This window comes from Sapajus apella, unplaced genomic scaffold (genome assembly GCF_009761245.1).
Source record: "Sapajus apella isolate SASKATOON/1434 unplaced genomic scaffold, GSC_monkey_1.0 scaffold6, whole genome shotgun sequence".
Classification (NCBI taxonomy): Eukaryota; Metazoa; Chordata; class Mammalia; order Primates; family Cebidae; genus Sapajus; species Sapajus apella.
Window position 1 is genome coordinate 22,782,443 of NW_022436946.1, and position 23,824 is coordinate 22,806,266.

At 35.4% G+C, this 23,824-nt stretch overlaps 1 protein-coding gene across 2 annotated transcripts in view; it reads right to left on the reverse strand.

Moving 5' to 3' along the window:
• Window positions 1-23,824, reverse strand: part of RSPO3 (R-spondin 3) — a 78,124-nt gene that overhangs the window by 22,448 nt on the left and 31,852 nt on the right. For both annotated transcript variants that reach the window (XM_032274849.1, XM_032274848.1), the window contains exons 3-4: window positions 22,862-23,008; window positions 17,477-17,674 (exon numbers count right to left, since the gene is read on the reverse strand). In XM_032274849.1, the coding sequence (XP_032130740.1) occupies window positions 17,477-17,674; window positions 22,862-23,008 (345 nt within the window). The remainder of the gene's footprint in view (window positions 1-17,476; window positions 17,675-22,861; window positions 23,009-23,824) is intronic.

The window sequence follows — 23,824 nt, forward strand, 5'->3', positions numbered from 1 at the left end:
AAGAAACAAATAGACCACTAAATACTTTCTAAAAAAATGTGTTGGTGACTATTTTCAGTTCTATGACGCCATACAATTACTTTCAATTATTTTATTATTGATGTGATTAATAATTGTGTAGCACACACATACTGAAATCTTTGAGGAAAACAGTGTAAGACTAGTCCCATTCTAGTGGCTTTAGAGAATATGGTGGCAGGGAGGTCAATCTGAAAAGTTAAAGTCCTCATCATCCCATAGGACAATGGTAACAAAACAAAAGTTAGCATAGAAGCAGTTTCTTAGTGTATCTATTACCCTGATTTTTTAAACATGAACATATGCACCATTTCAAAATTATGCTAAATGAAGTATTTATAAAAATACTCAGGCAATGCTAAAATGCAAACACAAAATTGTTCCTTTTTCTGTTAGGCCAATTTTGAATTTGCAAATCTCTAATTATGTTGCAAGCGCCTTAGAAGACTTAATAGACTGCTAGTAGGTTTTACTACATCTTAATTCTGAAAATCTGTATATGATTTAAAGGAAACATATCCATGTGTTCCTGACTAATTTGCCATCAAGCTGATTTTGCGAGCTCAATTTCATGCCTAAAAAGTATTTAAAAGCCTGTTTAAATTTTTAAGCCTTTGCCAAGAGCATGGTATCACAAATATACATGCTATTAGAAATGGACTGATGTTTGACAGCCCAACTAAACTGTAAATAGATATCAAATAATACTGCTAAAGGAAATCAGTGCTCCCATATTTTATAAAGAAACAGCTTAACATCCTCTGTGTGCGTACATGAATGAGTGTGCTATGCAATTTTCATGTTAGAACGAAACTCTTATTCTGTTAACAGCCAGTTCCCCTTGCTTCTGAAGCTAAACTGCAATATTCTAGGAGACATTCTGCACCATTCCCTAGTTTAAACCTCACATGCCTTCAGCAGATGTCTACAGCAATTGAGAGCAGCATGTATTTTTCCATATAGTTGTGTGTTCCCAAAGAACAAACCAAAAGTCATGCTGCATCTGCTTTACTCGCACATGCACACTTTGTTCCTCTTGGAACTCTACCCACTTACAGCTTGCTTTGGGCTGAGAAGCCTCCTGGGGTGGGAAGTTTGCTTCATGTCTGGCATGTCCAATGATTCACACAGCATTTAGGAGACTATATATGCTTCACAAATTGAGTAGAAAACCCAAAACTTTGAAATACATTTTTTAGTATATTTTACTTTGTGCTTTCAATGTTATTTTATAGAATTGGATGAGGTATTAATTTTCACAATCTTTTAAAAAGCCAAATGATATTCTTTATTGGGGTTTATATTTAAACATAACCCTGTGAAAATTGCATAAACCGCTTAACAGCCTGAAGGTCACTGACTCTATTGACTGACAGCATCTTTGTTTAGATAACATGATAGCACTAACTTAACCATTTACTGCATTTGAGTACAATGATGGCAATTTGTGAAAACTATTTGGCTTTAAAACATCAGTATGATTTCAGGCAAAAGGGGGAATCACTGACCAATTTGCTTATTACAGTTAAGTTTGCTCTTTGAATAACAAAATGATTGCAAATGGAAAGACTAGGCAGATTTGGTGGTAAAAAGAGGTTTTCAATTTTTTCATCAATGACAATGTCCGTAATAAAATAATGGTTGATGCTAAGCCTCATATGTGGTAAGTATAATTAAAAAAGAGCAGATGATTAGAAATAAATGATCATTTTGAATATGGGGCAAAAAGTGTTGAAAAGACAGAATGGAAAGATCAGATTGACAAAAGATTTAGGTTCTAGTACCAACTAACTTATTAACTGGCATTCTTAAGGTAGTTACATACTCTTTTCAGCCTCAAATACTTGAAATATCACTGGACTCAGAATGAGGTCTGGGTGTGAGTCCTGGTCTTTGAGTGTGAAATCCACTACTCACACCCAAAGCCTCAATTTCCTCATCTTTAAAATCCAGTTGATAACAACAATGCATATATGCCTGGAATAAAGAATTAAATGAGATAATTATGTAAAATTGCCAACATTTAAACAAATAATATTATTAAATCACAGTCCAATTGGAAAGGATCTATGTTAATATGGTTATGGTAATGAATATGGTTGAATAAGGACATACAACCCCAACAAATAAAGTTTTCTGTCTTTTGGCTTTTTGTAAGGTGATTTTGAGTGCAAGTGTAATTTCCCTGGAAAACCATTTTACTTCCCTTGCGATAACTGGAGGTCTCATTTCCATTTTAATCATCATACAGGATCCCAGAATTATATAACCAGGTAACTGAACTGCTGTGCCCTAACTTCTTAGTGTCCAGAGATGAATAAATCCCTGCCAGCTGTTATATTATTTAGTGGGACTCTATGGAACATTAGGATTTAAAGCAACTCAGCATTTAGATATTATTTTTTTTATTTCTGATTATAAAAACTGTATATATTAAACAATTGGGTTTTAGATTAGGAGATTAACACTAGGTGTGTGTATGTGTGAGTGTATGTATGTATATATATCTATATCTGTATATCTATAATGATTCATTAGCCTATTGTCCAGATTAATACAGGCTTGTGAAACAGGCATTTTAGTGTAAAAGTATAGAGTTTCATGGCAAAACAATGTTTAATATGATGAATTAAAAATACTTCTGTTTTCTCTGGAACTTTAGGTACTTATAGTCAGAAGACACTAGATCACAGGTTGGTAGTTTTATTCTTTTCATTATTCCAACACAAATATTCAAGTCCTTTGGGCCTTAAAGTAACTTAAAAAAATTTAATATTACACACACATTTTTAGTTAAGCAATATACATGTGTCATCTGCCATTTATTAATATTAATTATAAATGATCAGTGGTTAGTGGGATCCAAGTCCAGCAGCTGAGATTTTTCTAAATTTGACCTCCTTGGAGTTTATATAAAAAGTGTTCAGACTAGCTCTCCCAAGCTCTTAGCCGATTTGAGGCTAGTTTGCAACCTAACGTTTTAACTTATGTATTAAGCAATCAAAAACAGGAAGGATAAATGACAAAATCTTGAAAAAAACATAATTCCAAGGGATTTGATGGGACAAATAAGAGGAAGAGATGTTGTTTAAAGTGATATAGTATCTTGTGTTAAACATGACTATAAGTTAAAGGTTATGTGTACAGTATAGAATGTTACGAATGTTACAGTTTCATCTTTGTTTTCCATAGTTTTACTGTAGTCATAAGGACAAAGATGGAAGGGATGTTTCTGTAAGTTAGTATAAATGAATGCAAACTTGAGGAGAAAACCTAGAAAGAAAGAAATACAAAGGCCAGCATGTTAGTCTATCTTGAGAGACCCACTTCTCACAACTACTTATTTCTTCCTACCCTACAACATCTTAGAACTACAGCATAATGGACTCCAAGACATCTGACATAACCTCTGCACAATGCCTTGGGGAGCACACTGATACGTTTTTCCTTCTGTGAGTCAAGCAATTTTCCTAAGAAAAAAATATTGTGCTTTTCTGTAGCAAAAGGTCCACAGGAATGTCAAATACAGATTTTATGATTATAACTGAAAAATATAAAAGAGGTTTTAGAAAACATCTTGTTCAACAGTTTGAAAATACTGTACTTTAGTACAGAGCTGCTGGTTGGCTAGATCTTACTTCAATAGAAGCACTTAGTTTATTTTTATTTTACTTTAAATTGGGGTAGAAAACACATAACTATCTTAACCATTTTTTTTTTTTTGAGACAGAGTTTTGCCCGTGTTGCCCAGGCTGGGGTGTAATGGCTCGATCTAGGCTCACTGCAACCTCTACCTCTTGGGTTCAAGCCATTCTTCTGCCTCAGCCTCACATGTAGCTAGGATTACAGTCATGTGCCGCCACACCTGGCTAATTTTGTGTTTTTAGTAGAAATAGGGTTTCTCCGTGTTGGTCAGACTGGTCTCAAACTCCCGACCTGAGGTGATCTGCCTGCGTTGGCCTCCCAAAGTTCTGGGATTACAGGTGCGAGCCTCATCCTGGCCTATCTTAACTATTTTTAAGTGTACAGTTCAGTGGCATTAAGTACATTCACACTGTTGTATAACTATCACCATCATACATCTTCAGAACTCTTTTCATCTTGGAAAATATGAAAAGTCTGTATCCATTAAACAGTCACTCACCATTTAATCTTCCCTATCTTCTGGCAACTAACATTCCATTTTTTATTCTATTAACTTGCTACTTTAGGTACTTCATATAAGTAAAATAATATAGTATTTGTCATTTTGTAACTGGCTTAAATTACTTAGTATAATGTCTTTATGCAGTGGCATGAGTTAGAATTTTCTTCCTTCTTAAAGACAATAATATCTCATTGTATGTATATATCACATTTTGTTTATTCATCCATCAGTGAACACTTTAGCTGCTGTCATCCCAACTTTTAGCTAGTGTAAATAATGCTGCTATAAACATGGGTGTAAAACTATCTCTTTGAGATTCTATTTTCAGTTCTTTTGGGTCTATACTCAGACATGAAATTGCTGGATTATATGGTATACCAAAGGAATATTAATTATTCTGTTATAAAGATACATGCATTCATATGTTCACTGAAGCATTATTCACAATACTAATGACATGGAATCAAACCAAATGCCCATCAATGATAGACTGGATAAAGAAAATGTGGCACATATGCACCATGGAATACTATGCAGCCATAAAAAGGAATCAGATCATGTCCTTTACAGGGATATGAATGGTGCTGGAAGCCGTTATCCTCAGCAAACTAACACAGGAGCAGAAAACCAAACACTGCATGCTCTCACTTACAAATGGGAGCTGAATGATGAGAATGCATGGACACATGGGGGAAATAACACACAGTGAGACCTGTTTAGGCTAGAGGGAGGGAAAGCATAAGGAAGAGTAGCTAATGGATGCTGGGCTTAATACCAAAGCCATAGGATGATCTGTGCAGCAACCACCATTGGACACATTTACCTATGTAACAAACCTGCACATCCTGCACATGTACCCCTGAACTTAAAAGTTGAGGGAAAAAAATAAATTAATTCAAGTATATCAGCAATATAAAAAAGATAAGAAAAACCCATTATAGTGAAATAAATAGTAGAATAAGAAAAATATTTGCTATGTACATGACAAAAAGTTAATTTCTAATACCCAACAGAAAAATTAGAAAATTGGGCAAAATATATAAATAGGCATCCTGTGGAAATTCAAATAGCCTCTAAACCTGAGATTAGCCTTACTAATAGGAAAATGTCAATAAAACAATAGAATACCATTTGTCAATCTATCAGATTGGCAAGAGTTTAAAGGACTAATAACATCCAGTTAGAGTCAGGATATGAGGAAACAGTTATTTTTGATACATTCCATGTGTGAACTGCAACATCTTTTTGATAATAATCTGGCAGAATATATTAATATTTAAAATGTTCACATCCTTTGGTTTATCCATCCAATGTTTGGGACTACATTTAATATTAGATCAACAATTATTGAGTGCTTACTCTATGCCAAGCACAAGTCTGAGAGTTTTATACATACTTATAACTCCTCATTACAACTTTTTAATGTAGTTACTGTTATCATCCCCATTGTACAGATGAGGAAATTGGGATATATAAAGGCTAAAGAATTTGTTTAAAGTCATAGAGCTAGTTAAAAGCACAACCGAAATTTGAAACCACATGGCTCCAAAGCCTGTGTTCTAAATACCATGTTGCATCACCTCCTTTCCTCTGATAGAAAGTGAATGTATCAGTTCATTAACGTGATAGAGATTTTTGTTACAGTAAGAAGAGCAAAAACAAAGGGAAACAATTTTACTGTCTATCAATAGCAAAATGGTTGTATACATTATGTGATATTCATAGAATGTAACATTTTGCAGCTATTAAAAAGATGAATTAGAAAGACGTCCTTGATAAGCAAATTTTAAAACAACACAAATAAACACACACACTATTGAGCTACCAAGGTGCACAATTTACTCTTTTTCTGTTGATACAGAAAGAAAAGCCAAGTGCTTTTTATGAAGAAAATAATATGCACATTCTCTATGGAGTTTTTTTATATGTATATTTCTACAAGCGGAAGAATAATATGGAAGATATACAACCTACTTTCACATGGTTTTTCTCAGGGGAAGGACTGGACTGAGGGAGAGTGAGATTATTAATTTTTTATTTACGTATCTTTTAGGCTTTTGTGTTTTTACAACAGCATGCACATCATTATTAATATTAAAAATACAGCTTTTGTGTAAACCAAAGAAATGAATAAAACAAATAACAAACCTGTAGCCTAACTGAGATGGTTCTGGTTTTTAAATGATTTCAGTACTTTTTGAGTTCACTAGGCTGACATTGCAAATATTAAAGATTAGTTTTTGAAGATTATGAACGTGAGAAGAAACAGTTATTCTATGAGCAGAGAATTTTTAATTCACAATTGAAGAAACCTGCTGGGATGGGAGGAAAGGGTGACAAGGTAGGAGGAAGGGCATAAAGGGCATATATCATGGTAGAAAGCCAATGGGCTGATGCGGAGAAATTAAATTTAAGAACTCCCTTGTCTGATACATTTCAAGACCTTGACAAACTAGACAAATGTGAAGCCACTAAAGGTCTGCCAATGAAATACTTTAGTAACTGTATCTTAGCTGTTAAACCAAATTTGAAATAAAACAAAATCCCTTCATGATTTTGCTGTTGGCTGGAAAACAGATAAGCAGCATAGCAGATGTTTACAACGTGTATTTATTATTCTGAGGAATATTTTACTATCATATGTACATGTTCCATCAAAAATATTTAGCCATCTCATTAGTATCCTACTAATTACATTATGAAAACCTAGGTTCTTATTTCTGTTAATTAGGATAATCGTTTTTGTTCATGAGGGATAATTAATTGGATATTAACTGATGATCTTGAGTATGCACGTATTTTCTATATCTTGTATTTTTGGAATTAAAAACTACTCATATTTTCTGCATGTGAATTTAGTATATTGATATTTCCTTATCTAACATGTGCTATTACTCAAAAAAGTAAATAGTAAGTGACATTGTGCTTTCAGATATTACATTTTATGTAATGCAAAAATAAAAGGAGTATCTCATTTAAAGATGTACATGTTTTGCACTGAGATATAAAACGTAATTAAACTTTATTCAGAAACTTCCCTACATCTGATTCTTTGCTATAATAGGAAAAGCAGGCTTTTCCAGCCGAAACAGCAAAGAAACAAAACAACAATTTGCAAGGCATATTTCTCAATTATGGCAGCTGGGGCTCACAGAGGCTAGAGTTATGACCTGGTGGTGTATACACAATATAAACACCAGAGTTCAGTAATTAGGTTTGAGTTAATTTTAAAGTTTCAGTGGCCTTGAGCATAATCAAGCAAAAGGTCATTGCCCACACTGGTACATTTCACACAGAATGCTCAGCAGCTAGAGATGGACATGGACATGTCTTTAGTTAAGCCTGAACAGTTCAATTCCAGAAACCACTCATATGCTTAGATTATTTTTTGTCTATTCATTTAAAGCCAGTTTACTTCCATAAATATGTTTCTAGCAAATGCAGAGAAACTAGAAAAAAATAGTTAAAATATTCTTAACATTATCCTGAACAGGTATTTAGTCTGAAACAGACAGAAAAAACGTTGGTTATTCTTCCTCACTTAAAATTATTTTCAAAAACAGTATCAAAAAGGGATTATCTTGTAGAAGAAGATACGTTTTTAGATTTGGTAAATTTGCTTCCTGTTTGGTGGGGAGAGAAGGGGATCATTTACATCTGTTGTTTTTGTCAGTACCCTTATTTCTACATACACCCACCAATCAAAATGGCTCACTTGACCCTGGGTACAACGGCAGGCATTTTACTTAGGCAGACAGACAATCTCAGGACCCTAATTCCTCTGCCACAGTGATTCAAAACAGGGTCCACTGGAATCCTTTCATAAGATTGGATGCAAAGATACTGAAAGAGAGGGAGAGCGCTATCCTTTTTTATTTGGAGCAATGTGGATATACAGACTTGGAGCTGGCCAGAGCCACTTTTCCTCCTAAATGGAGAAAGACTCTGCAGCAGAGGACAAGGCCAATAAACAATGAGGAATGAAGGCAGTGTGAGCTGAAATGGTGAGAAAGGGAGAGAGCGGAAGGAGATGAACCCAGTGATGTTGTTTGAGCATTTTCAGCAGTCTGTGCTTAAGCCGATGATTTTCTTTTTGCCTAAGATAATTTGAGATCTTTCATTTTCAACTAAAATGTCCTGCACACTACAGAGGGTGTAACGGTGAGCTTGGTGAAAAAGGACTATCATTGAGAGATACTTGCTAATATGTTGTTTTGCTATTTAAATAATAAGTATATCATGTAAATACATTTTTAGAGAAACTGAAAAACAGAAAAATTTTAGAAAAGTATTTCTAATTTGGGACCTGAGAAATGGGATATTTTAAATGAAAGGTAAGAGGAACTGAGTAGGAAATTAAATAGAAAGAGTAAGGCATGTGGAAGAGAGTGAGAAGAAAGTGGATTAAGAGGTTTTGAAGAATTTTCCATTTTGATCCATTTTGTCATGCTTATAATAGCCGAGTTAGTCACATCTCTTGAGAGGCCCAAGGACAAGGCATCTACTCCTTTCTGAAGACCATGACATCTACAAAGTTAGTCTGTACAACTTCTATGAAGAAGTTGCTAGAAGAGATAAAAAGAGAGCAAGATAATGATCTATGGAAAGAATCAATCTTTCGTGCCTTCAGATGTGGGGTTTCTCCTATACCAAAGAGGTTTCAGCAACACCAGCAGTTTTAAGAGTGACTGTATTAGGGAGACTGGAAGGAGAACAGGAGCATGAAAGGAGGGAGTGTCTTTTTGCTGGAGAAATGTTTACTTTGCAATTAGCAAAGGACAAGAAGCCTCTTTTGGAAACTACATTTGGGGGTCCAGAATTTAAACTTATGCTGATGCTCTTCGAGTCTCTCTCTAGGGAACCCTCCTAATTGGCAGGGATCTCAGTTGGCTAGGACAGGCTGTAAAGGAAGCCAAGGCCTTGGGGTCATTTCTCCAAAGGGCCAGTTAACTCAGCACTGTTCCACAACCACAGGCTGTACCTTTAACCCTAGTTAGCCATCTTGCAAACACATATTAGCACGTCAACATGGTGGTCACAGAAAAAATACATGTATTCACATTGAGACCAAAATAAAATGTAAGCAGAGAAATTTCATTTTTGCCAGAATAAACACATGTCTTTGTAATGTGTTAGCAAACTCTAATGAAGACAGCAGCTACTTGTGGTGCAAATCATGAAGGTGAAAACTTTTAACAAAGGTATATGCTTACAAAAGGACTGATCCTCTATGGTCATTACCTTGTGGACTGATAGAAACCATTTAGAATATAAGATCTATGATGAAAAGAATTTGGCCTTTTTTGTGTACTGCTTTATTCTTAGCACCCCTAAGAATGCCCAGCACATGGTGGAAGTTTAATAAACATTTGTTAAGCGGATGAAGGTATCTTGGCCTCATATTTTGTTGATTCTTCCTGTTCTGCCCTTTACAAATTGGAAAGTATAACAGAAATAATATCCAACACAACATCTCCTGTATCAGTAGTTGACTGTGTTTTTACAAAGGAAGGGACAGTATTTCAGACTGTAAGAGATTGTTAAATGAATGAGCAATCACACTAATCTAACTACAGACAAGAGAATGACCTCTAGGGTAGGTTGTAAAAATTGTTATACTTCTCCTCTCTCACCCTGTATATGCATGCCACCTTGCAAAGTAAGTTTGCACCTTCTCCTGCCAAGAGATAAGATCTGTTTTTTCAACTCTTGAATCAGGACTAGGCTTGTGACTAGTATAGGCTGACAGAACATGGTGAAAGTAAAAACTATGCTAGATTCTGAGCCTAGCCTCAAGAGGAATGTCTTCACCGTTTCCACTTTAGAAGGCTGTAGAACCTCCTGCCATCTTGATGATAATAGAAACATAGCAGTTTTCTCATTCTCCAGCCATCTACAATGTGACGGAGCTTAGCCAAGATCAAAATTGCCCCGTAGGTCTTAGCCTCAATTGCCCAGCCACAAATTGTTAAGTAAATGGTTGCTGTTTTAAGCCTCTATGTTTTGAGGTTATTTGTTATTCAGCAAAAGCTAGCAGAAACAATCCTCATGCCCCACATCTAAACAATGGCAAGACCATTGTTTGCTTAGGAGCTGAAGAATGCTACCACTCTATTCAATCACCTGACCACTGTGTGTTATGTCACACTCTCCAACGGGTCACAAAGCACTAGATATTTATACATATCACTAAATGAAATCTCAGAGAATATAGGCATTTTCAAGGATCATTTACTATTTTAGTTTATTTTAGAATAGGGATGCTGAGATACACACCAATTAGCAGAGAAGCCTACAAAGAATTTTTATACTACCATAGGAATGAAGGGATTACATGGCTAATAGTAACAAGTATTTTCCACTGTGAATACTGTCTACCATGATTTTTGACCACTGTTAATAACATTCCCCAAATCTTACAGAGCCTACAAAAATGATATGGAGCAAACTTGGTCTGAATTATAAAGAGGTAGAAACCGCTGCTTGAGTTCTAAAAAATGATATCATACCAAGGATTGCAAGGTATGAAATGAAGGCTTCTTATTTTCCGCAGAGCTTATTCTTTAATGCTGAAAAGTTTAAGAACACACAATAGGATGTAAGATAATTTAGAGACAAGAAACTTAACAACTACCATTTTTTTTTTTACATCTATCCAGGGGTTGGCTGTGATTCTTCTGCTTCAGTATGACACATGGGAGTCAACTGTACATATAAAACTGTACATATAAAGGTTCTCGGTTCAGTCTTCAACCCACAAACCTAGGCAACAGAGAATCCTCACAAAGATCCTGCTATTATAACGTCAATGTCAGAGGAAACAATAAGAGATGGGGCTTGTCACTGAGGCTATACAGTGTTTTCATCTATATAGATAATAAATTCTGATACTTGTATATTGAATTTACAAGGTGATTTGATGTTTCAGTGATTAAACTGGAGATGGTGGGAAAGAAAAAAAAAGGGGTAAGGGTTGAGTAATATAGCTAAGGAGAAAAAAAGACAATCAAATAAAAAAGGAGAATAGATCATGTGTGACCATGATTAAAGAGAATCTGAAGATCAAACATGTTTTTATGAGAGACTTTAAAGATTAGTAGTGAGGTAGGAGGTAGGACTTGACTCAGAATGTGAGACTTGACTCTGCAGGTGGGGTTCAGACACCAGACCAAATTGACAACTAATCAAAACAGGCATGGAGTGGAAGCACCTTTCTAAAAGACATACCCACCAATGTGCTATGTCAGTTTTCCATTGCCATGGCAACACCCAGAAGTTATCACTGCTTTCCTGATGACCTAGAAGTTTCCACCCTTTTCCAGAAAGTTCTGCATAATCTGCCCCTTAATTTGCATCTGATTAAAAGAAGGTATAAATGTGACTGTGGAACTGCCTCTGGGATGGTACTCAGGGCACACTGCCTATGGGGTAGCCCTGCTCCACAAGGAGCAGTACCTCTGCTGCTGCTGGGCACTGCTGCTTCTACAAAACTTGCCGTTGAACACCACTGGCTTGCCCTTGAATTCTGTTCTGAGCTAAGCCAAGAAGCCTCCCAGGCTAAGCCCTACTTTTCAGGCTCCTTTGCCCTCATCAGTAATGCCTATATTCTTTCAAGGACAATTGTGCAGTTCACTATTATTAAAAGCTTAATATTTAAAACAGGTTGTGAGTGTATACAAAGTGTAAACTGTCAATCCTCAACAACCATACTGTAGGTCTGGTTCTAATACTTAATCAATTTAGAGAGATGAAATTTTAAAGTATCAGGTTGAACCATATGAAACTGTTAACATTTGACCATTTATGACCTACAAAAAAGGCAGTTGCATACAGTTCAACTGAATAGATAAGAGAGCATCATGAAACAAGAAATGATGATAGTCATATAATTAATTTTAGTGGAGGGAAAGCTAAATAGTAATTCAGCAACTGGAAGACCTATCCACTGAAGACATTAAATTGAATGTGTGGCTTAGCCTTTAAGAGAGAGTACATTCGGCTAGGTGCAGTGGCTTATGTCTGTAATCCCAGCACTTTGCAAGGCCAAGGCTGGTGGATTGCCTGAGCTCAAGAGTTTGAGACCATCCTGGCCAACACAGTGAAACCCCGTGTCTATGAAAATACAACAAATTAGCTGGGCGTGGTGGCATGCACCTGTAATCCCAGCTACTCGGGAGGCTGAGACAGGAGAATTGCTTGAACTTGGGAGGTGGAGGTTGCAGTGAGTCAAGATTGTGCCACTGAGCTCCAGCCTGGGTGACAGAGCAAGAATCTGTCTCAAAAAAAAAAAAAAAAAAAGAAAGAATACATTCATTTACATTAAGAAATATCTCTCTGTAAACAAAGGTTGTTATTTACTACAATAGACTATCTTTCTTGGAGGTTTTAAACACAGCAGAATATTTTTGTGTGGCTCTGGAATATTTTAAATTAAAAGAAGATTAACTTTTAGTAAAACTGATTGTTGCCTTATATTGGGGAGCAAAATATACCAACAGTTTTCACTGGTAGCAATGTATCCTTCCCAGATTCTGAACAAGCAACCCATTTGGGTAGGGAGTGGCTAGGCCCCAAGAAGGAAAACAAACAGAGATTGTTGAGTTTATACCAAGGTTTCTCATCCTTGGTCCTATTAGCAAATAATAATGTGTCTTGGGGAGCAAAGTTGCCAATATTTGAGAACTACATTCACTAATGCCATTATTATCTCAGCTCCATACTTTGTTAATGTTTTCTCTGTACTATGTCAAGAGGCTAGTGCACTAACAGGTATAGGGAAAGAGTGGAAAGTTCCCACTTCCCAGTGCTTAACCAGGATGACTGTCTTCAAGTCAGCTTGTCTTCATGAGGTGAAAGTGGGGAGAAGACACAACACAAATTCCCAAAGCCAGCTGGCATCCATAATTTTGAGCTAATGAATCCATCTATTTGGATTTTGATGAATTGTACTGGGAATCTTGGCTAAATATCTTGTTTTAAATCTGAATTAATATTTGATATAATAAATTCTTTCTACAGAACTCAATGACACAGCAGTGGAGTAGTTATAAAGATTTTAAGGAGTAAACTAAAGAACAGAGGAGCACATAGCAGACTCACTGCCATTTGGCTTAGATTTTTAAAAACTGACCTTATTGTAATTTAAATATAGTACTCACAATAAACATAATGTGTATTTATATTATTGGTATTAGAGGGCATGATTCATGACAATTTGTAAGTTAACATGTAAGACTTTTCCTTTATGTAATGCCTGGTACACTTTTACTATACTTAATTTTGAGAAAGTACATAAGGCAACCTACAGTATATTCAAATAGTACAATAATACAGGTGTTCCCACATTTGTTTATTCTCTGGAGTGTCCCTGAACATTTTACTTCTTCTAATTTTTTTATTTCTTTCTATTTTAAAGTGTTCCTTTTCTATTTCTCTGCAATAAATGCTAGCTTATCTTTATACTAGTAAGGTAGACCTGCACCTCATTTCTTCCAGCAACAGCTCTTCTCTCTCTTGTCTATCCCAAGATCATACACTATCTGTAATGAATACGAATCTTTTTCATAAAATTAACCAAAGAACAAAATATCTTTATTCTTGGAGAGTTGCCTTAAAAACCTTCTATAGGAAATTCTCTTTAGTTAATTAGAGGAAGGTACAAATGAATGAAAAATGTGTTTGTTGATTCTGCTTCCACCATCACATATACAGAAGTACCCTTTTGCATCAAATGCAGGTGCACACACATCTTCCTGAGCCGTTTCAGTCAATAAATAAAAACTGACAACTGCTGGAAGTGCATTTTCTTCTTGTTTACTTAAATATGATGTTTCAATACACATGTGTTAATAGTCTATATATTAGTCTGTATAATCTCTTAAAATCTATATCTTTGACATTTCAAATATATAATTTAGTTAAGTTCAAGCCAGAAAGAATTGTGTTGGTAATAACCTCTTATTAAAGTTAGTAATTGATGGAGAAGATAAGGCTGATTAAAAGGTATCATGTAAAGTAAAGGAAAATAATCTGAAATAGTGTAAACAAATATATCCGATAGCAATTTAGATGTAAGGATACAATAGTTAAATTTATCTCCTTGGGTTAACTTACTTAAAGCACGAGAAAATGGTAGTAAAGGAAAATGTACACATGTGTAAGATTTTGCAACACATACATATTAAAAAGCATCTTCCGACTAGAGGAATTCACTCTGTTCCTACAAACTATTTTCTTTTATTCAACTTCTTCGTGTACATTTTGAAAAGTCATTTCTGGATCTTATCATTCTTCCCTGGAGATCTTTCCTTTGGCAATTTCAAGAGAGCAGAAAAAAATCCTGAACACATGCTCCCTACCTTTTCCAAATATGAGTTATCTACCTCTGTCTATTGTTAACCTCTTAGGCAGGGATCATAGACCTAACTTTAAATGAAAGCTTTAATTTTGTAAGAAAAGCCTTATCTTTTAGCATACTCATCTAGAAATGCTCAAGCTGTGAACCTAAAAGAATCTTATTTTATTACTCTATAAGCATCTGAAAGTAACTCAAATAATATCTATCCTAAGTGTAAGGGGATGTCATGTCTGTACTTTATTGTGTTTAATCTTTAAAGTTGCTTAAATGCTTACTCTACTTAAAATAAGAAATGACAACTTATATAGAAAAATATAAACATAAATTATAGTCCTCTACTAAATTTGCTCTGTTGATATGCTTCTCTCTATGTATATGTGGGATTCTTATCATTTAGTTTATAAATTCAAGACAATGAGTAATTTTCAAGATATTTTATTATATATTATACATATTATATAAATATATAGTAGAGCCTAAATGAAGACTCTGGATAATGTTATTATTTTGATATAATACTTGATAGAGAGAATATGGTGGGATGTCCAGAGGTGATTACTACTTTTCTATTTGGTTTCTTTGTGTTCAAATAGGATATTTGATAACTCAACCTTAAGAGAAGGTAAGAAAACTGGAGGATTAGAGAAACAATGAAGAGAGAAGTGGTTTTCTTCCTATCTTAAGTTTCCAGGCTACTTAAGAAAAGGTTTTGATAAACACATTGAAAAATAAATGAAGAAAAGTATAAGTAAGACTAAATCTGGAAATTAATTGTAAATGTGATTCATATATGCCACTCAGTCTCTATTTTATGAAATTTGAAAAAAGAAAACACCTATATTTTTCTAGTTATATAAGCTTCTTTTCGCAAATGTAAAATGTCACTGTATCCTCAGAGGGGAAGAAAACAGATCAGAAAGACACTTTTAAGCCAAATCTTACGTCACAGTTTACTATTTCAAACTTATTGTGGTATTATTCATTTTATCTGTTTCTAGATAAGATAAACGCCAGTTTTAAAAGCTGACATTTTCAATGTTAATGCTTAAGTCAAGTGCTACCAAAATATACTCTATTAAAAGATCACATTCTCGAGTAAAATAAATAAAATGTAATTAGAATCATGATTTAATTTTGCTATTGGAAAACCTCTCTTAATTTATATTTTAAAAGGAGTATATACTGAATACCAATTAATAATGTACAATCTTTGTGAAAAGAATGATATGAGCAAAGACCACCTGTAAGTTATTAAATTTTAAAGAAATTTAATAAACATAAGTAAATGTACGGCAATGGGAACATACCAAGTGGAGTGATGAAATATTTGACTTCCAAATCCAACTTTTAAAATCTAAGATGTTTTAAATTAATTGGTAACAAATGCCAGAAAAGCCTTTTTCACTAGCTAGCTTTCATTCCTTAAACTAAATTTTAATCAAAACCTCTTACAAATTTATAAAAGTTTGAAGTTCTCTTTGAAATAACCCACGTCTTCAAGAATTTTATCACATTAACTACTTGATTAGAATCGCAGAAACAGGTTTTATAGCTTTTGATGATGGCCAATTCTTTTGGCATAATGGAGCTTTCTTTGCAAAGTACAGGTGACTCAAATTCTCTTTTGTATAAGCAGTGTTCAAGTTTGCAGTGTCTTCTTCTGTGTTTCTTTCAAACTAGTTTACACATCTGTAATCTCCCTTACTCTATGATGTTGTGATTATCTGTTTAAACATCTCAACCTTTCACTGGACTCAGGTGTACCTTCGCAATAGTGAGATAGTGCCCCATTCAGTTGTGAATCCTTAGGCCCTAGTACTGTGCATGGCCATAAAGTAAGAATATAACAAAGCTATGTTGAATGAATATATGAATGAAATAAGCTGGTAAATGAATGAAATTACCTAAGAAAGTTCAGCTTTGGAGAAATAAGCTAAGAAAAGTCAACTACAGAGGCAATCAAACTCCTTTGGGATTAATTGAGAAGATCATTTATAGACTCACCAGATAACTACCAATAGTTATATAAAACTGTACAACATATTTGTATGAAGTGGTGTTAAAGACATTAGTGAGAAAGAAAAATTATATTTTAAAGGTCAACAACTGAGGGTCTTCTAGCTGGAAGTTTATTCACCCCAAAGCATCATATTAAATGGTATCTTTCTCCTTGCCGATTTCACAGCAAACTCTAATTGTTAATATTGATCGAATAGGTTCTGTAATCTAGTCTATAAAGTTAGTGCAATATGAAAAGAAATCTGGAGGCAAATGTCATTAATGATTTTGCTATATTATAAAATGTGGCCTTGGTCATTTAATTCAAAATAAAGTCAGTATTAAATATACTGGCCAGGTATGGTGGCTTACGCTTATAACCCAGCATTTTGGGAGACGGAGGTGGGATGATTGCTTTAGCTTGGAAGTTTGAGGTTGCAGTGAACTATGATGGCATGACTGACTACAGCCTGGATGACAGAGTGATAATCTGTCTTTAAAAATATGAATGTTTAGCTATGAAAGCTTACCACCAAATTTCACTACTTTGGTTTGCAGGCAATAAGGGAAAGGAATGTTTGATGGCAGTGTCTCTTTGTCTTGTTCTTGTATCCAATATCATTAGACTTTGTATTTGTGAGACTTCCCAAAAGTTTTCTAAGTACTAGGAAGGTGGATTATATTAAAGATAATGCCCCAAATACTTACAATACAGCCTAGTTCATCATAATTCAATTAGCACACTTCTATAGTAGTTTAAAGTTCTGACATCAGGCTCTATATTTTGGAATTACCACATCTATATTCTGTAATTTACATGCGATGTATTTTTGTTTGGTACACATTTGAGGATATTAGGCATGAAAGATAATGCCAAACATTTCGTAAGAAATAAAATGAAAAATGCAAGAACTTATGAGGATTCAAACCAACATATTTTGTTATTATGATTGTACCTCGTTCTCCCTTCTGACACTTCTTCCTTTGCACTGTACACTTTCTTGTCTCATTTGTGGGGGGACACAGGTTACCCTTTGCTGAAGGATGCTGTATTATTTCTCGGACCCGTGTTTCAGTCCCTCTCTTAAAGCCACATGTTTTTCCCTTCTTCGTGCATGGACTCCAAGGATTCCATTCACTGACCTCACAGTGCACTGAAACAAAACAGAAGAAACAGCCTCAGATGGCTCACAATCACTTTCATTATTGTTGAGTTAAAGAAAAATTTGCTTCCATCAGAATTTGCCCAAATTTGAGCAGAAATTGCAGACCAAAGTTGGGCAAGGTGACTTACATATAAAACAAGAGAAAGGGAAAGGCAAAAATGGATATTTAAATGTTTTCAGTTTAGTACTCATTATAAGGTAAACCAATTTTTGCATTGGATTTCCTTTTTCTCTAGATTGATTAATCCAGGCACTCATATTAATGTAATCACTAAAATCCATCAATTCTTCATAATTTCCAGAGCACTGCCGCAATTGTTGATTGATCCTCACCAGAATTTGAAAAACAGTTGTTATACTGAGTGCTAGAGAATTGATTCTCAAACTTTAGCATGTGTCCAAGCAGAATCACTTGGAGGGCTTGCTAAAAAAATGCTGGACTTTCCCCCACCCCATCCCTCACCAGAGTTTCTGATTCAGTTGTCTGGGGTAGGGCTGTGAATTTGCCTAACAATACAGGTAATGCTGATTTGCAGGTACTGGGAACGCCCTTTGAGAACCTCCGTGTTGGAGAATCCTTGAGCAGAAAATGAATCCAGGTATTTGGCCTACAATTTACCGCCTTTTCTACTTCATGTGCTGTTGAATGTTTAAATATTGATATCTGTTACTGAGTATGGTTCAGGCACAGCAGCATATTTATATGTGAATTCTGGGTCAATTTCAGCTAATAACCTGCTTCTAAAATAAACCTGACCAAGTGATTCCTAAGATGACCTGATGTACTTTTTCTGAAGCTTCTTTTGGAGATTTGTTTCCTTTTTCTGTACTAGTTTCTTTTTTTTCAATAATGGGTTCCTCAGGTTATTAACAGATTTTTGCACTTTTAAAGAAAAGAAGCATCTATAAGGTGCTATTATATATATGTCCCAAAACTTTCTAATATATAACAACGACTAGCAACAGTAACACTTTCAGATGACTTAAAACTGTCTTTCCACAAAAACAAACTTTCAGTAATCTCCCTTAATGTCTTCTGATTTAATGATTCCTTACTTGAGAGCAGAATATGATCTCTCATAACAATCTCAAGAAAGATAACCTAAATGTTTTAGAAATTTAAATCCACTTATACATTTTTCACAGGCCTTTTCAGACACTTTTAGGTCCTGAAGTACAACATGGAATTAAATGGAATTGATTCAATACATGGCTTTAGGTTTCTGTGAAATAAAATGAACTTGATTGAACCACTTTAAAATAGTCTTCATGCTCAGTTATACCATTACAATTTTTGTTCAACAGTAGAGTAACTAATTCAATTGGTAATAATAATAATAATAATAATATTATTTTTTTTTTTGAGGCGGAGTTTCGCTCTTGTTACCCAGGCTGGAGTGCAATGGCGCGATCTCGGCTCACTGCAACCTCCGCCTCCTGGGTTCAAGCAATTCTCCTGCCTCAACCTCCCGAGTAGCTGGGACTACAGACGTGCGCCACCACGCCCAGCTAATTTTTTGTATTTTTAGTAGAGACGGGGTATCACCGTGTTGACCAGGATGGTCTCGATCTCTTGACCTCGTGATCCACCCGCCTCGGCCTCCCAAAGTGCTGGGATTACAGGTGTGAGCCACTGCGCCCGGCTCAATTGGTAATATTATAATATCTTGCTGGTTATGAATATTATCTTCCAGCATCCCATTCTGATATTAATCATTACAAAGTAGTGGATCCTTAGCATTACAAATAAAAGCACCTCCAAAAAAGCAAATGAAAAGAGGAAAATCAATGTTTTTGTGCTGTCACTTTGTCCAGTATTCATTTAATTCCAGAATTAAGAGGACTAAATTAGAAAAAGTTATCTGATGTGCAAGTAATGAAAACTTTGGTGCTCTTTCATAATAGCAAAAGTGGTCTAGGCAAATGCATACTCGATCTTCAAAAAATGGATTTTAAAAATTACAGCTTCAGTAATTATTAGTTTATAGTCAGAAGATGAATGGTTTTAAAAATTAAATTCTAAGGACAAGCTTAGATAATTTCATTGGAGGAGGGAAAATATTCAAAGCCAATGAGTTTAGGTACTTAAAGGCTGTAATGAGACCAGATAGCCAAAACACTATGAGACGAGGTGAATTTATCTTAGAGAAATATTGTAGACTAAACTTGTAATATTAGCATCCAAATAATATTTCCAGAAAAAAAACGAAAACTGGCTGGGCGTGGTGGCTCATGCCTGTAATCCCAGTGCTTTGGGAGGCTGAGGTGGGTGGATCACGAGGTCAGGAGTTCGAGACCAGCCTGGCCAACAAAGTGAAACTCCATCTCTATTTTTTTTTAAATAAAAAAAAAATAAAGCGAAAACTGAAAAAAAGTGCTAAAGACAACATAAAAGGTGATTTAAGTATCATTCGGATAATTTAATGAACAATATAGAATTCAGGCACTCCCTGGTGAAGAGGTAATTAAGAAAAAACAGACTATTCACCTTCTGTGTTCCTTCTAGCTTCTTTATTAAGAACAATATTAACACTGGAAATCTTTATTCACTAATGAAGCTAATGAAGCGCATGTCTCATAAAAGGTAATGAGCTCCGGTCCCTGGGAATCATTGTGCTGTGGTTTATTATCAGTGTGAAATGCTGTAAAAGGGATTCCCGAATTGGAAAGAAAGTTGAATAGGATGTCCTACCAGTAATGACTTTACTGGTCATTTGCTCTAATTCTTGTTGACTAGTTGCATGATTACATAGAGAACATAGCAAGGGTATGTCAGTGCTTGGAGTGAGATATGCTCTCTCTGTGATTACTTGAACAAGTCCAACTCTCTAAGAGAAGCAATGGGGGTGACAAAATGACAGTGCAGAAAGGAAGCAAATATCTGGAGCACAAAGTGAAAAGAATGTGTTCTTTTATAAAATTTGGTTCAGTGGATGTTTCTCTTTCATTTGACCTGCAAACCATGGAGAGTGGACATGTTGTGACATACCTCTTTCATTCCAGCTCTATATCAGGTTAGCATTTCCTCTGTTTGTGACCTTTCCTCTCAATTTAAAATCTAGATAGAAAACTAGAATTACGGTGTAGAGCTTAGCAATGAGAAAGATGCATTCTTTCTGTTGGGTGAGCAGTAGGAAGCTATAGTCAAGCTACTAATTACTGCACTGAAAATAACTAATGTTTCTTTGGGATCATCATTTTGCCTCTCCGGATCCTAGTTTTCATATTTGTTAAAGGAATAGGCTGTAATATTCCTTTGTGATGTGGAAGCAGGTCATCCTGGGCTAGCCTAAAGGCATGCCAGGTGTAGTACCTGTAGGCTAGGCGCCATATGATACCAGATATCTCTTATCGAGCAAACAACAGGAGCCAGCCTTGAACCGAAGTTGTTGATTTGTGTTACTACAGTGTCCTAGGTCATTTGCACCTGTTAAATGAGCCAAATTCAGTAACTGGCTTTTGGACTGCTAACCTCTCCTCCAAAATGTATAAATTTAAATGTAATTGTGTTAAGAAATAAGCAGTCTTAGTCTTACTAGTAGTATAAATTACCAGTAAGCTTTAAAGGCAAATCCAGTAGTGCCAAGTGTGAAATGATTTCCCTGATAGAAAAGCATTAATAAATTTAAGGTAAATGGCCTTTCCAGGACTGAATGCTACAGCTTCAGCAACTGAAAAAAAATTAAATATGTGTCTTTTTTTTCTGGGTAGAGAAATGTCACAAACATCCTGCAACTCGTCCTGAATTTCTGCTCTTGAATATTGCACAGACGTGTTTTCTATTTTTTCCTACTGTTTGGAACTTATTACCACTAATCATCAGCCCTCAGGACCAATAAGAAAAAGAACGTGAAGTGCTCTCTTTTGTACTTTTTACCCTATTCCTAATTGCTGCTTTTTTCCTGTGTTTCTACAACTAGAGAAGAAGAAACTTAACCATTGTGAGCCACAAACTATTTCAAGACCATTGTTTTCCAGATGCTTCTAAAATTATCTTTAAAATATCTATTTATTTTATTGTATCAAAAACATTGTGTAGAGAGTGCTGTGGTGGACCTGAAATGGTTAAACCACGACTTTAGATTTATTACTCCAGCACTTTAGATTCTAAGGGATCCCTAAGATGGGCACCCCAGAGGAGTCCCGGAGACTATCTTCTACTGAATCAGGACAGCAGTTGTGTGGCTATGCCTTCGGCGCAGCATCAAAGGTTCTTGTAGTTCTTGCCCAGGGGATTTTGAGATTTCCTAGGCTATTTTCCCATTTGGTTTAGCATCTGCTTCCCAAGTGTTCATCAAAGTTGTAGCTGTAGTAGCTGTACAACGTTTAAAAGAGGGAAAATACATCCTGACAGTGATCTGTTATTTAGACAAACAACTTGTCTGAGGGACCTCCCTCCCCTTCAGGAAATTTGGCCTGCAATTAATCAGACCCAGGGACTGTCTCATTCTGTCAGTTTGAGTAAGTCCACTATCCTCTTTCTTATGTATCAATACCTGTACAAGCAGAACATTTCAGCATAGCAGTGTGAGAGAAAAAAAGTGAGATTTTAACTAAATCAATTCCAGTTCTCTGGGTCTTTGATCCATTTACTGAGCATTAATGGGCTGTGTCAAGAGAATGTATGTCCCCCCCTTAGAAAAGAACTTTGGTCATTAGTTGAGATTAGACCAGGTGTTTTATGAAACTGTTGCTCTAAGGTAAAAATCCAATTCAAGACACAAATGTATGTCACATAACAGATCACTGTCAAGACATATATATATATATATACACACACACACACACACACACACACACACACATATATGTCTTGATATATATATATATATATATATATACACATATATATATGTCTTGACTGAATTTTTACTTAAGCAAAAATTCATCAAATAATAATAAAAAATGAATCTATCATGAACAGACAGTTGAAACAATTATCGACAGTCCCTAAGAAATAAGGAAGCACCTACTGTATTAAACTGTACTGTAACACATGCTAGACAAGGTTATGAAAAAGACCTTTAAGAGAGTATCTTCGTAAAGAAGGATGGATACAACCTTTAAGAGATCTCAGCCCAAGAAGCTTCAGGTTCTTTTGACAAAGGACTTTGAAAAACACCTCCATGGAGACTGGTATTATTATTTATTCCAATTATTAGAGGTTCTCCTTACCAATATTGACACACTCCATGGTATGGTTGCTGGCTTCCAACCCTTCTGGGCAATTGTCAAGGCACTTTCCAAGGTGTAAGTAAAATCCGCTTTTACATTTTGTGCAGAAGTTTTTGTTGAAACAGGTATCACAGTCAGCTTTGCATTCTGAAAGAGAAAAGAGAAAGAGAAATATGCTTGCATTATGTCCTCTTAACTATTGGTCTAGTTCTGCCTGTGTTCAGCACAGGCACATGCAACTTTAGTGTCAAATAAACACCTGAGGTCCAAAATTATTTTGCCAGACTGAATACAGGATTCCTCCACAGTAATTTAGTTGATGTACATCGGTTATTGATTTTTAAAAACATTGTACTGATTGCCCTATGAAAACAAATTTGGCGTATATATACATAGCCAAGAATATTTATAAGATCGAGTATCTGTTCATATTAAGTGATAGTGAAAATGTTCCATCAGAACCTTAAGAAAATATATGAAGGACATTGCCTTTGTGTAGTTCTTGAGAGCTACTCATTCTTTTTTTTTTTTTTTTCTTTGAGACAGAGTCTTACTCTGTCTCCCAGGCTGAAGTGCAGCGGCACTATCTCGGCTCACTGCAACCTCCACCTCCTGGGTTCAAGCGATTCTCCTGCCTCAGTCTTCCTAGTAGTTGGGATTTCACAGGCACCCGCTACAGTGCCAGGATAGGTTTTATATTTTTAGTAGAGATGGATTTTATCATGTTGGCCAGGCTGGACTTGAACTCCTGACCTCAAGTGATCCACTTGCCTTGGCCTCCAAAAGTGCTGGATTACAGGCTTGAGCCTCTGCACCCAGCTGGCTATTCATTCTTACCACAAATATTTGATTGCCTACTATGTGCTAGGCATTGTTCTTTATGTAGGTTAACAGCAATGTACAAGAGGAGTAAGAGTCAGGCTTCAGAAAGTTTACATCCTAGGAGAGGATATACAGTAAGCA